The sequence below is a fragment of the Myodes glareolus genome, chromosome 22, assembly GCF_982192425.1.
Source record: "Myodes glareolus chromosome 22, mMyoGla1.1, whole genome shotgun sequence".
Lineage (NCBI taxonomy): Eukaryota > Metazoa > Chordata > Mammalia > Rodentia > Cricetidae > Myodes > Myodes glareolus.
This window is the reverse complement of record NC_142047.1, coordinates 7,586,377-7,601,543: the sequence shown is the minus strand read 5'-3', so window position 1 is coordinate 7,601,543 and position 15,167 is coordinate 7,586,377. Positions and strand designations below refer to the sequence as shown.

Sequence of the window (15,167 nt, the reverse complement as noted above, 5' to 3'; positions counted from 1 at the left end):
TTACTATGAAGAAAAGACCTGGGACATAGCATGATCTTTTTTATTTTTATTTTTTTATGGCATGGTGTTTTTGTGGTCTCATTCTTGACATTTTCCATCCTGCTGTAATGGAAAATAAACATTTTATTTTTATAGCATTCATTGAATAGTACAGGAGAAGGCTGTAAAACAAACCAAAGCATTGGAGACAGATGCATTTGGGTTTGCATGATCTGCTGAAGATTAATCAATGAGTCAAGGCAGTGTACAAGTCCCCTGATTTCACCAAAATGAGGTTTTTGCCATTTATATTCAGCTCACCATCTCAGAGTGTCTACACGGTATTTGTCTGTGAAACCCAGCTCCTAAGAATAATAATGCCTAATCCTTTCTGAGATTTGCTTAGAGATTAGAACCTATGAACTTCTGTATGTTATGATGACACCACAAGACACATGTGGAGTCCACTTGGCTGAAGAAATGTTTTGCAGGATATTTTCAGGGTGAGTAAGATTTGTGTGCATAAGAATGTCTGGGAAAAGGCCAGGTCAGTTGAGAATAGTATAAAATGCAGCTATACGAACAGGCGTGAGAACCCTCTCATGGTTCGGCAGAAACTTATCCTAAAATTTACAGTTCTTTTTAGTACAATAAAGTTTGGTGCCTATTTTGATTTCCCATTCTATTTGACTCTCTTTGTGGCTTATTGATCTGGCAGCCTGATTTTCAGTAAGAGCTGGAGTGGAGACAGGATGTCTGTGTTCGAAGACTACCAGCTGAGGTGATTTAAATAAAACACCCTTGCTCCCAAGAGCAGAAGAAGCTGGGTTTCTTAGCTGGCATCTCCGGAAAAAGATGCTAAGACAATGTGATGACTATGTTTACAAATCAGCATCATTGCATACTGTATCATGAGTAAATCTGACTGACACACACATACACACATCCATAATCTTGTATAGATTTTTTTTTACGTGTGTAGAAGTAATTTTTAGTGTCTAGCTCGCTAAAACAACTCACAACCAGTCTGATCCTTTATTGACTCATATCACAAAGAACTAGATTATTTTCTGTTTGTTATCACACGAATCTTGATAACATCTTTGTGAGATTTAAAAAAATGATCATAGAGCAACTAGAAGCAACAGCTTTGATGATGGACATGGGAGGCTGTGGAAAATAAGAAACCCTAAATGTTCCAATGTTGATTTTTTTCCTTGGGAGTTTATTGTAGTTTATTTCTTACTGATGAACAGCTTTTCATTTGATTGGTTGTGTGTGTGAAAAGTGTTCTCAGGTGTTTGTTCTGCAATCGTCGTCACCACTGACTGATTCTTTCCATCACTTGGCTTCCTCACACTCTCCAGGTCAGTCCACATCGCCTTAGCTGGGTCCATTCCATCCCCAAATCTTTAGCAGTGGATTTTGCTAGGCCCCAGTCCTTGGAACACCTTCATCCTATGGAATTATCATCATTTAAAGCTAATGTGTTGATAATGACCAAATGTATAGCTTTAACCTGGTACCCACCTCACATTGTGAATTTGAACAGGTAGTTATCAACTTGAGAGGTCTACTGGGCGTCTAGTGAGCATCCAAACATCCCAAAGCATCCCCTTGACCACTTCTTACCACGTTGCTCCCAAACCTTAGCTTCTCTCCTCTTCCAGCACATAATCAGTCTTTTGTAAATCTTTTCACATCTGCCTTCAAAGGTGCCCACTTCTAGCATGGTGCAATACACTTTAATCCCAGCACTCAGGAGGCAGAGGCAGAGGTAGGAGGATCACGGTGAGTCCAAGATCAGCCTGGTCTACATATCAAGTTCCAGGACAGCCAGGGTTACAGAGAGTCTTTGTCTCAAAACACAAGCAACAAACAAATAACCCCCCCCAAATCAATGCCTCAAAACCAAACTAAAACAAAAACCCACAAGAAGGACCGCTCACTTCCCACCTCTCACCCGCCTTCATGTTGCCTAAATTGTTTTGATCGTTTCCTAACTGGTGCCTGTACCCATCTTGCCCTGCCACAGCCTTCCTTGGACACAGCAATGGAAACAAACCTACTAAAGAGAGCATGCTTTGTTCCCGCCTGCCAAGCCTGCTCTCCTTTCAGGGACACCCATGAGGCACCCACACATCTGCTTGCTCTCTTCCTTCAGGTCTTTACTCAGTAGTAGCCTTTTCTGTTTGTTTGAGGCAGGGTTTCCCTGTGTACAGCACTGGCTGGCCTGTACCACTCTGTAGGTCAGGCTGGCCTCGAACTCACAGAGATCTTCCTTAGACCTGGCTGCCTCAGCCTCCTGAGTGCTGGGAATAAAGGCATGCACCACTATGCCCAGCTCATGTGGATGAGTTCTGAAGGTAAGGCTGGAGACAGCCATTGTTATATCAAACATTTATGGCTGAACAACCTTAAAAACATTATAAAATAAAAGTTAAATTACAAAGATGTCACTTCAAAATCTCTTTTCATTTTTGAAATTATGTGTCTATCGCTATTATTATTATTTTATTTCCGAGACAGGGCTTCTCTGTGTAGTCTTGGTTGTTCTAGACCTTACTCTGTAGACCAGACTGGCCTGGAATTTGGAGATCTCTCTGCCTCTGCCTCCCAAATGCTAGAATTAAAGGTGTGCGCCACCACTGACTGGCCATTGCTATTACCATAAGCATAGTTTGAATCAGTTATAACTGTATTTTTGCCCTGTTTATATGAAAAAACTCTCTCCCATAGGCACATGGCATTTATCAGTTTAACGGCTGCACACAGTGAAACGGTATTGTTCCCACTTCCGTCAGCCTTTTGTGTGTCATTTCTAGTGTGTCACGGGGTGAAGAACACATTTGGACACATATTTTTTCCTCATTGTGAGCAACTTTCCTGGATGAATTATCAGGAGTAGCATCACTAAATCAAGGCAATGGGAGGCAGCTCAAACACACTTGTTCTGGAGACAAAGTCTCCCTCTACAGTGTAGCAGGGCCTGGACCTCACTGTGTAGCTCACTCCAGTGTCTGCAGTCCTCCTGCCTCGATCTCCCAAGCACCTGGGCAACAGTTGTGCTTCAGCATGCTGGGTCGTGTGGTAGAAAATGCACTGTCTAGTAAGTGCCCATTGACAACTGCTTGCTCACACTGGAACTTACTGGGTTTTCCTCAGTTTCGCTGATTCGGTAATGGGTACAGACATTGCTCCTGTCTGTCTGTCTAACGGAGAGCAAGCTGTCATTTGTGGTGGTCGCCCTGACTTATATCCTCACACGATGGACAATCTGCATACAGAGAGGGTTGGAGGGAGAACCCTGTCAGAGAGAATTTTCACAAGAGACCACACGAGCAGGGTGAATGGGAGATGCAGATGAGGACGCTTGTGTAGCTGGTTCTGAGTCAAGCCTGCCTGTTCCAGGATTGGGCCTCTGATAACTGGCACCACGGTCCTGCCATGGCAGAAGGCTGGGAGGCCCCAAGACTTCCAATTGTCCCTGCCAAGGGGTCAGACAAGTGGTTGTGGACCCGAGACAAGCTCAGTGCCAGCTGCAAACTACCGATGACCCCAGCTGAGGTGACAAGGAGCAGAAGCGTCCAAATTCCTGCATAACATGGTAAGATCTGATAAAATGGTGGTTTTAAACGGCAGAGTTTGAGGGTAGCTGGTTATCAAAGAGAAAAGCAGTTAGCAAAACTGAGCAGCTGCCTGATCCTGACAGGAGACCGAGATAAAGGGTGATGAACTACGTGCTGCCGGAACAGACCCAAGACGAGATGCTGAGGTGCCTTAGCCAGTGCGGGACTCCGTCCACATCCCGCCTCCGGCTCCGCTACTTCTGTGCCTTCACTCTTGCCACATAGCAGTAGGCTATCACAATCGGGACAGGAGACACTGAACCCAAGTGTAAGGCACGCACTTCAGACACCACCTTAGGCTTGTGGAGCTAGGATTCGTTGTGAGACTGTGAGCGGGGCTCTGAGTGGGGCTCTGAGCGGGGCTCTGAGCCGTGTGCGCCGAGCGGGCATTGCATCCGAAGTGAAGGGCATACAAAGAAAGGCTACCTTCCTGATGGATCTCTGCAGCTTTTCCAGGAACTAATTATACATGGCTCTGGAAGAGTCGTTAAACGAGCTTTATCTTTTTATGGGCTCCTTCTCCAGACATCTTCTAACTACATGTTGGATCCGTACCCAGGCCTGTTTATAGCTGACCCTGTCATCATCTCCTACTTTAAACAAGACCATTAACTTCACAAAGAGCAGCATTGAATCGCCTTTCTTCTTCGGTTCTTACCCAAATAAAGTAAAAGTAATATTTGAAGCTCATTAGAGTCGCAAGAAAAACCATTTAATGGTTGGTAACAGTTGATTCTTCAGTTTCTGGGAGAAACTTAGTCCTTGCACAAGTGTACTGAGTCTTTGCATTGGAAAGTTACTGGTAAAGCTGAACAGAGATCAAAACTTGTTCTTAAATTTCTCTATTTCTGAAAAAAGTTTCTTTTCTTTTTGACATGAGAATGAGAACATAAATTTATATATGAAATAATTTATATATGAAATGATAGTTCAGTTTAAGGAGGATTAATAAAAAGGATAAGCAGAGGCCAGGACATAGATGTACAATGAAAGCTCCCCAGCCAGACGCAAATTATGACTCCTGACTGCCTTGTTTATCTGACTCAGACCCACGGCGAGGAAGCTGGGACATTTCTGCGGTTTGATTGCATTCTGTATTTGTAAGTAATTAGAGAAGAAACTCAAAAGTCCTTAGATATATGTTGTCTCTCTGAACAACTCCAAAATGAAAGATGATTATCATTAAATATCATTAAAATGCCATGGCAACTTAGCTTGGGTGGTAATTTGGTTCAAACAAGAAAAATATGGTTTTAAAAACTGAAAATTATCCAGTCCTTTTAAAAGGACTCCAGACATCCCCTTTCTTACTGCCTGTTTCATTTTAAAAAAGTGATTCCTCCCTGCAGTAGTGAACAGTGCATTCCTCCCTGCAGTATAGTGGACAGTGCATTCCTCCCTGCAGTATAGTGAACAGTGCATAAACCCTGCAGTATAGTGAACAGTGCATTCCCCCTGTAGTGGGCTCTAGGGACAGCCAGCTAGGGTGCACAGCCATGACAGCCTATCTGCAGCAAGTGAGTGCAAGGATCACAGCGCTTGCTCAGCCGTCATGAGGACACATGTTCCTAGCACCTGTGTCAGGGGATGCAGTTGCTGCGGCCTCCTGGGGTGCGAGCACTGATGTGTACAGAACACACACACACACACACACACACACACACACACACACACACGGGAATTTTGAACGTGGTTCATTCTCCAGCACGACAGCTTCTAAAATACAAATGTCAACTCCATCCCCTTGTGTGGGTCCTCAGAGTCAACATGAAACAAACGAAGGATGAGTTTGTTTCCAGGGAGAAGCCACCTGGACAAAGGCCGGGTCGGAAGAACGGCATTTTAAAATGGCTCATCCCCTTGATCAAAAAGTCAGACCACATCTGAATGGAATAATTTTAGGCATTTTTGTTATTTTTCTCTTTTCTAAATGAAGAATTGCCTTTTATTTGAGAATTCACTCAAGGCTGACATGAACCATGTAGTTCGTGAATGAGAGGAGAGGAAAGATCTGTGGGGAGGGCACCCCACCAGAGACGTGTGTGATTTCGGAGACTGAGTTAGGGTTCTGTTGCTGTGAGGAGACATCACGGCCACAGCAGCTCTTAGAAAGAAAACATTTCATTGGGACAACCTCGCGGTTTCAGAGGCCGGTCCATTCTCATCATGGTGGGAAGCATGGCAGTGTGCAGGCAGACGCAGCGCTGGAGATGGAGCTGAGAGTTCTACATCTCAGCTCCTCTGCCACCAGAAAGCAACTGCGTCCCACACTTAGCACAGCTTGATCATAGGAGGCCTCAAAACCAGCCTCCACTTCCTCTAACAGGGCCACACCTACTCCAACAAAGCCATACCTCCTAATAGCGCCACCCTCTACCAGGGCCATTTTCTTTCAAACCACCATAGTGATCTAAGCCATCCCTTTCCCATGCCGGGCTGATTCAAGCTTGGTAAGAAGGCTTTTGAGATAAGAAAACAAAAAACATTGAGGAGGAACCACCTTGGCTGGCCCTGTAGTGGGGCAGACAGTTTTTCCCTCCAGCTTTTGGGCTTGTTGCCTTATTGCCTGTGGTGGCTTGGATGGAAGTCGCCTGCACAGGTTCACATGCTTGCATGCTTAGGCCCAGCAGAACTGTTTGGGGAGGATTAGGGGGTGTGTCCTTGATAGAGGAACTGTATCTCTGTGGGTGGGTTTTGAGGTCTTAAAGTCAAGGCCAGGCCCAGTTTCTCTTTCTCTGCTGAAGGATCAGAATATAAAGCTCTCAGCTACAGTGCCATGCCTGTATAATAATAGACTAATAATAGATATTATAGATATATTATCATGCCAAGCCATGATAACAATAGACTAATCCTCTGAGACTGTGAGCAAGCCCTCAGTTCAATGCCTTCTTCTATAAGTGTTGCCTTGGTCATGGTGTCTCTCCACAGCAACAGAACACTAACTAAGACATTGACGTATTCATTTAAAAAGGTTATGAATATTTGATGTGAATTTTAAAAATTTACTTCTTAAAATATATTAGTTTTTCTTTCTTTTTTATTTTTATTTGTTTGTTTGTTTTTCCAGACAGGGTTTTTCTGTGTAATAGCACTAGCTGTCCTGGGACTTGCTCTGTAGACCATGCTGACCTCAAACTCACAGAGATCCGTCTGTCTCTGCCTGCCAAAGTGCTAGGATTAAAGGTGTGCACACCACTGCCTGGCAACTCTGTAGTTTTTAAACGTTGAACACAGTGCATGGATGATATGTTCTTCCTTTTGTCAACTGCCACAATTCTTTTCTTGTTTCTTTTCCCCACATAACTTTTAGACTTATTTTAAACAGAGAGTGTAATGAGAATACATCTCCAATCATACCCACTGATAAGTGCAGGAAATACTTAATTCTATCAATGACGTTCCAGGCACCATATGAAAACTTCTCATTGTCAGATCTTACAACACATCAGGAGGTGGCCGTGCCTACCACAGCCCCTCCAGTGCTGGGTCATACAGCACTCAGGAGATGGACTAAGTCACACTGGCCAGCTTGTGAAGGGAGTAACAGTGAGAAGTTATTAGTGACTCAAGTCAGGTTGCTGACGCTTGTTTAGCGTCTTAGAGCAATGGCCAGCTCACCACAATCTGCTATTTAGTCAGTGGGAACTGTTCAGTGGTCTCTCACGCTGCTCTTCATTTCTCCTTCTACTGGGAATGAAATGTGGGGCTTTGCACATGTCCGGAGGTGCTTGCCAATGAGCCACATCTCCTGTGACCTAGTGCGGCAGCTCTTAGCATCCGACACAAGGCAGAAGCGCTTGGATAACTTGTCTCTCAATGGATTGCTGCGAATTCTAATAGCTAGTGAAGTTTTTTCTAGTTTTTGCATTTAACCTCAGAAACAAGGACATTTTTTATCATCCGTATTTGCCATCCATCAAATACCACTATATTTTAAACCATTGATGGAATTATTTTTTAAAAGTAAAACATAAAAAGTAATAAATTTATTTTAAATAGCAGTACAAAACAGTGCTCCAGTTATCAGGGCCATGGCACTATACAAAAGACTGCCATTATAATTTATAACTACTAATGAGCTTTGGTGTCTTAACGATAATAATTTTATTTGAAAATTATGAATCATAACTGAGTACCCATAAGAACTCAGTTCTTTACGAGAGTGAGCTCCACTCGGTGCTGACAGCAGTGATCATCAGTGGTGAGACTTAAACATAGCAGAAAGCTTTTCTAAGTTGCACATAAGCCAAAGGAGTGGTACACTGTTCACCAACCACACAGCACTATGTTAAATGTGCAGGAGTGCCACAGGATGTCCTGACTTTGATTCCTTATAGTAATTGTCACGGTGGATGTTAGAAGTTGAAGGTAACATCACCTAGAAGTATACAAAAACCAGACCTTCCTTCTTCTCCTCCTCCTCCTTCCCCTTCTTCCTCCTCTTCTTCTCTTCCCTCTCCTTTAGAGACAGATTTTGTGGTGTGTGTGTGTGTGTGTGTGTGTGTGTGTGTGTGTGTGTGTGTGTGTAGTCCTGGCTGTCCCGGAACTTGCTCTGTAGATCAGACTGGTCTCAAACACAGAGATCCTCTTGCCTCTGCTTCCAGAGTCCTGGGATTAAAGGCATGTGTCACCACTGCTTGACTTCAATCAGGTATTTTTTTTAATGCCATCTGAAAAATTTTCCATTAGTGATTCTTTTTGCCTAAGATTTTTTTGTCTGGTTTTATTTATATTTTATGTGATGGGTGTTTGCCTGGATATTTGTATGTGCATCACGTGCATGCAGTGTCCCCAGAGGCCAGAGAGGGCGATGAAGCCCAGGAACTGGAGTTGCAGGTGATTTTGAGCTGCCTATGCATCCCTGAATGCCTGAGGGAGCATTGGATCTCCTGGGGTTGGAGTTACAAACTGTTTTGAGCTGCCATGACAGTTCTGGGAACTGAACCCAGGTCCTACCCAAGAGCAGCCAGTGCTCTAACTCCCGAGCCATCTTTCTACCTCCAAGTTTTCTTAAACTTTTATTATTTTTAATTGTGTGTGTGTCTGTTGTGGGGTTTGTGCAGGTCCATGGAGCCAGAGGAGCTGGAATCATAGGTGGTTAAAATTCACCTGGTCTGGGTGCCAAGCACCAAATTGTGGTTCTCTGGAAGAACATGCATGATCTTTTTGAAAAATTATTTTTGTTGTCAGCTCCCCTTCCTTCTTCCCCTCTCCCCTTTTACTTTCTCCCATGACCCCCATGCTCCCAATTTACTCAGGAAATCTTGTTTTTTTCTCCTTCTTATGTAGATCCCTGTATGTCTCTCTTAGGGTCCTCTTTGTTGTCTAGGTTCTCTGGGATTATGAATTGTAACCTGGTTTTTCTCTGCTTATTGTCTAAGAGCCACTTATTAGTGAGTACATATTATATTTGTCTTTCTGGGTCTGGGTTACCTCACTCAATATGGTTTTTTTCTAGATCCATCCATTTGTCTGCAAATTTCGAGATGTCATTATTATTTAGCACTCCATTATTACACTCCATTGTGTAAATGTACCACATTTTCTTCATCCATTCTTCAGCTGAGGGGCATCTAGGTTGTTTCCAGGTTCTGACTATTGCAAATAATGCTGCCATGAACATAATTGAGCACATGTCCTTGTGGTAAGTTTGAGCATCCTTTGGGTACATACCCAAAAGTGGTGTTGCCAGGTCTTGAGCATGCATGATCTTAACCATGGACCTAGCTCTCTGGCCCCTTGCCCGAGAAAATTTTCATGAGACACCATGTTTATAAGCACATAAAATAAACACATAGATGAAACATTTACTGACAATGTGCCATGAGTAAATTAGCCCAGTTGTTTAGTATATATCTAATTTTATTTACTTCTTATTATTGTGTGTGAGCATAGCAAGTGTGTGACCCGTCACAGGGCATTTGTAGAGGTCAGAACACAAGTTTGTGGAGTCAGTTTTTTACTTCCACTTTTATGTTGGCTCTGAACATGGAACTCAAGTCACTGGACTTGCATGGCTAGTGAGTTTACCCACTGCAGCATCTCACTGGCCCAATTCTATCATTTATTAAAAATAAATACAATATGGTATACTAATGATATGGGAGTTCTTGCGAACACTATTTTGGAGAGTTGGAGATGGCTTTGTGGTTAAGAGTGTTTTCTGCTCTTGGGGAAGACCCATGTTCACTTTTCAGCATCCGTGTTGGATGGCTCACAGCATGTTAACTGCAGCTTCAAGGGATCTGATGCCCTCGTTTAGCCTCTGTGGGTGCCTGCGCACACACATGTAAGAGAAGGTAACCAAATTCAGTGGTTTTCAGAACTGACTAGTTTTTTGATTTTATAATTGTCATGCTGAGAGTATCTCTTTTTACAATACATGGTACCAAATGGCAAGAGCATGTTTAGAGCTGTTATAGAAACTGTTGTGAAGTTTGTTCTCATTATTTTTTTTTTTTGAGACAGGGTTTCTCTGTAGCTTTGGAGACTGTCCTGGAACTAGCTTTTGTACATCAAGCTGGCCGTGAACTCAGAGCTCCGCCTGCCCCTGTCTCCCTAGTGCTGGAATTAAAGGCATTTGCCACCACTGCCCGGCACATTTATGATGTTTTAAAAATGAAACTCATTTCAATAACTCTAAGAGCAGTTCTTAAAAATTGAACATTCTAACCCAAGTCAAAGCAAATGTTCTTGCTTAGCAATGATGGCAGGGGCAAGTCTTTGCTTTCTGTAATTAAACCATTATGTTTGATATGTACAACAAACACTACAATTCATAATATACTACTGTACATATTATGTGTGTGTGTGTGTGCGTATTGAATCTGGGCTGAGGTGTTACAGGCAGTGTGGACTGGCCCTGTGTGATGAGAGCAAACACACCGTAAAGTCATCCTGTGCGTTCACAGCCAAGGCTACTGCAAGGCCGCTTGGTACACAGGGGCAAATAGCACAGAGACACCTTCTGCTCACTACACATTTGATTTTGAATTTATTTTTAGTCATCAGATGTTCAGAAACCTCTTACTTTTCCTTTTGTTGTTGCTGTTGCAACTGCAAGTCTGCATCCATCAGTTTAGGAAGCTCTTCCTGGATGTCATTTGTGAGCATTATGGGTCTTTCAGAACTGGATAGAGTTATTTCTTTTGTTGCCCTCGCTTGAAAAATAGGAAACACCTTAGGCATTCAAAAAAGTATGGTGAAAAATCTAACAACCTTGCACATCATTGAGTGGCTCAAGCATTTGAAATATAACTCAACAGTATTTTTCTTTTCTTAATAATAATGGCATATCACCAGTCTAAAACATAGGATTTGCATATTCTAGGTCTCTTGTTCTCAGCAAGTTTGTTCCATCAATATACTAATTTTATTTTATTTCTATTATCTTAAGGAAGCCAACTGTGTATCACTGGCACAATGTGCTAGGTACATGTGGATGTACCAATGAGATGGATACCAATTAGCAAACGTGGGAAGCAATTCTAAATGCTGGCGGCAAGATTGTTAACGTCTTACTCAATTTACCCGTGGTTAACAGTCGTCTGTGGCATTGACTCTCACACTCTGTTTCTGAGAAAGGTGACTTTCTAAACCTCACTAAAGAGCGAAAAGAAAGCAGCATGTTACCTGTCGACACTGAGGGCGCAGAGATTCAAGACGGTGATGCCGACGGAGGACTTCTGCAGGAAGGGGAACAGCTTGCAGAGAAATACTCCAAAATCGTTGTGATCAGAAGGCCAGCGCCCCGCCAACAGCTGAAAAGATGAGACGGGAGTAAGAAAAGGCGAGGCTGGTCCAGCATGCACTCCCGCTTGTGTCCCCAGCGAGGCTGGCCCAGCATGCTCCTTGCTTGTGTCCCCAGTTGCACTTTTACTGTTGTGTGTGAACACGTGGCCAGATAGCAACAGTTTTCTTCTTTTAGCTTTCAAGTCCTCCCTTCCTTTTCGAATATCTTTTGAAAGAAGCTTTTCCTTTGACCCAGCCTCTTCCTCATGTACTATAACCATCTCAGCCAGCTTGTCAAACTTTCCACAGAAACTTTGTCCAAGGACAACCACAGTCTTGTCACTAAAATGCTGTTCTGAACTCAGGTTCTTCGTGAACTTCATGAAAAATTTCATGACTGTGGCTGCCTAGTGTCTGGAACAAGTGAAGGCACAAGGCACTATTTCCGGACTACGATTTCCGGGCTGAAGCACCCTTGAAACGACAAGGATCGTGGTTTAGCGCCAACTTGCCATAAACTAGAATCAGCTCAAAGAATGGGAGATCTTTCAGCTCACTCTGTCTTAGCAATAAAATAGGAACAAAAGGAAGGGGCACCAAGGAAGCAAGCAGTGCAGTGCACAGCTTCCTGGCTTTTCTTTTTTATTACATCTATTTATTTATTTATTTGTGTGTGTGTGTGTGTGTGTGTGTGTGTGTGCGCGCGCGCGCGTGTGTGTGACAAACGTATGGAGATCCGAGCTGGTTGTCTCTTTCCATCCTGTGAACCCAGGGAATAACTCAGGTCACCAGGTTTTGTGGTAAACGCCGTTAGCCACTAAACACACTTTTTCTTTCTCTCTCTCTTTTCTTCTTCCCTCCCTCCCTCCTTCTTTCTCCTTCCTTCCTTCCTTCCTTCCTTCCTTCCTTCCTTCCTTCCTTTCTTTCTTTCTTTCTTTCTTTCTTTCGAGGCTCTTGGGGGTTCTGATGAATGCCAGAGATATAACCTTCCTCTTATTTACGAACACTTAAAATTAAAAGAAGAATATTTTAAGATGGTGAGAATTAAGCTGTCATTTAGATAATGACAACCAAGCAGCAAGTCTATCAAGGTCCCCAAGTTTCCCACCCTTGCTGATAACTATGTGGTTTCTTACAGAAAGCTTGCAATGCACATACAATCTTTGTCCTTTTCTTAAACAAACAGGAACATATGCAAAAACACTTTTAAGAGTTTAGTGTGTTTTCTGGAGTGATTTAATGGAAAGAACTATTGCCTAAGTAAAAGGGTCTTGGGGTTTAAAATGGCTTTGATGAAACAGTTTTCGCAAGGACCACGCTTGATTAGCAGCTATTTAGTCCGATGTCTCAGCCACGGGAAAGTAACTGCTGATTTCTTTAATGTTCACAAGCGATGATCAGTGCCATGACAGAAACAACAAACTAACTGTCAAGTCGAGCAACTCAAAGGCTCATTTGGAACATGGGAGCCATAGCTTATTTTTATAGCCACAGAAAGGCCTGTGCTATTAAAGTCTCACGTTGTGTCTCTTTGAGAACAGCACGTGGTTCCTAGCATGAGAGTGTGGACCGACTGCACCAGCGCTTCCGGTCCACCCTGCCTCAGAGACTCTGTGGACTGTCGGCACCAGGGCTTCTACCCCTGCATCAGAGACTCTAAAGTCATGAACTCAGATCATGTCCTCATGTTCTGACATGACGGTATGCAGGCGCGGAGAGCATATTCATACCGGGATTTACTTTCTATTTCCAAGATATCAGTGCTTCAAAGTAGCATTTCCACTATTTTTGTTAAGTGAAATGATACACAGAGCATCGGGTGTGGAAGTGTCAACTTAGGTTACAGGGTGACTGACTGCCGTAAGCCCTCCTTTGGTTTACATAGCTTTCTAGGAGGTCCAGGGAAGGTCTGGGAGATGATACGTGTCTCCTCCCCTTTCTGCAGCAGAGTTCGGAGGACTCTGTAGACGACAGGGGACAGTCCTCTCAGCAGGGGACACCGGCCTTTTTCTAACCAGCTGAAGCAGATGCTCATGCTAAGACTGCAAATTAATGTAGAAACTCCAAGTCAGGTGGTTGGTTTGGATTGTGTCAAGCCAACATCAAGAAATGGACAGGGTGTCTTTTCTTAAACCTGCCAGACATAGGTTACTTACAAATGTGTATAATTTGGTACACATATGAGGGCCTGTTTGTAGAATGGCTACATCCCAGGCACCTTTATGTCCACTTCTGTATTTTGTACTTTTGTGCAAAGTAGTGTCTCATTTGGTATGCACAGTGTCAGTTTGTGCTGTTTCTCTGGAACATGCCTGACAACCAGAAGTCAGGGCCAAGTCCGGGACGAGCTAGATGAGGCGACATTCTGCCCTAGTGATCTCTATTCCTTGCAGGTAAACAAAGTCCCCATCATATGTTGGCTTCCTGTTACTTCCCTTCCAGTGCCACAAGCTCAGTTTTTCTTTTTTAACTTGTTGCAGATTCAAGCTAACCACCAGCAGAAGCTCTTCGGAGAAGTACTCTCAAAATTGGTCTGTATGAGGATTAAGGGAATTAGTGAAACCCACCCCAGCACCTGGGCCACAACCCAGACCTGTGCTAATCTGTGTCTCTTGGGAATATGCGACAATACCAGAATCTTCTGGGTGTTGAAGACTGGGAGAGATGTTCCTGACATCTAGGGAGTAGACACTGATATCTTGCAAGGCAGTTGCCAGTATCTCCTCCAAATAACCACCAGATGCAAGATGTCAATGCTGTTGAGGTTGAAACACACCATCCCAGGAACTACACCAGAATCTCTGAAGCGGACAGAAGTAAAGAGAGGATGTGTAGGCAGCTAGGCTAGCTGCTCTGGGGGAGCCGAACAGCATCAGAGGCACCTGGCGGGCCCCTGACCACACAGACTGTTGTACTGTGTCCCAGAACTAGGGAGTCAGCGGCTCTGGGGTTGGGCATGGGCATTCCTTACTGCCCAGAGGCTCAGATGCTGCTTCAGAACCATTATGCTAGGAGCTCCGTGAGCAGTGAGAATGAGAGTTGGTCGCCAGTTAGAACTGGACGAGCAGGAAAAAATATACACTATATTTATGAGGGAGAAAACCACTGTGGTGGTTTGGGGCTGTGCGGCTGACAGCTCATTTTCCTTACCGTCCTAAGCACAGGGCACAGAGATACTTAGTCAAAGCAGCAAGGGGTCCAGTGTCTGGGCCTCACTACTGGATGCTGTTTGTTCTTGCCCTCTGGTCAGGACAGGTGAAGAGGATTCCTGCTGCTGCATGATCTAGTGTGAGCTACTTAACCTATCGGACCTCGATTTCCGTGCCTGTCAAATGGGAGTGGTCTCAAGCCTGCGGTGATGGTGCGATGAGCACTTGAGAGGCTCAGACAGCGCAGTGCTAATGTGAGAATCCTGCCATCGGAACACACACTACCAATGCTGTATTATTTTGGATTGCTTTAATTTGTAAAGCCAAGATAAATGCATGTGCCATTTATGCACAGCTTTAATGAGAAAATGGGTACTCTGAGTAACTGTGCCCCTGCTTTCTGACCCCAGATGTTACTCTCTGCCCCGCGGAATCTCATCACTCAGGCCCTGGTTTGTCATTGTCACCACAGCTTAAAGCCGCACTGAGAAACCAGGAGCAGCTTTTCCTTTGTCCTGATTTTCCCCCCACCCTTCGGTAAAGCCGGGAGATTTTCCCGTTTCCCTTTGTCTCACCACGCCCATCCTAGACAGGAATGAAGGATTTATGGACATAGTCTGCAATATTTAAAACCTCACCATTTAAAAAATGTTCACTTCCTCTGGAACATGCATTG

The 15,167-nt window shown here is 43.9% G+C and overlaps 1 protein-coding gene across 2 annotated transcripts in view; it reads right to left on the bottom strand.

Moving 5' to 3' along the window:
• Positions 1-15,167, bottom strand: part of Ednra (endothelin receptor type A) — a 60,280-nt gene that overhangs the window by 13,751 nt on the left and 31,362 nt on the right. For both annotated transcript variants that reach the window (XM_048450284.3, XM_048450283.3), the window contains exon 3: positions 11,244-11,371. In XM_048450284.3, coding sequence (XP_048306241.1) covers positions 11,244-11,371 — 128 coding nt within the window. The remainder of the gene's footprint in view (positions 1-11,243; positions 11,372-15,167) is intronic.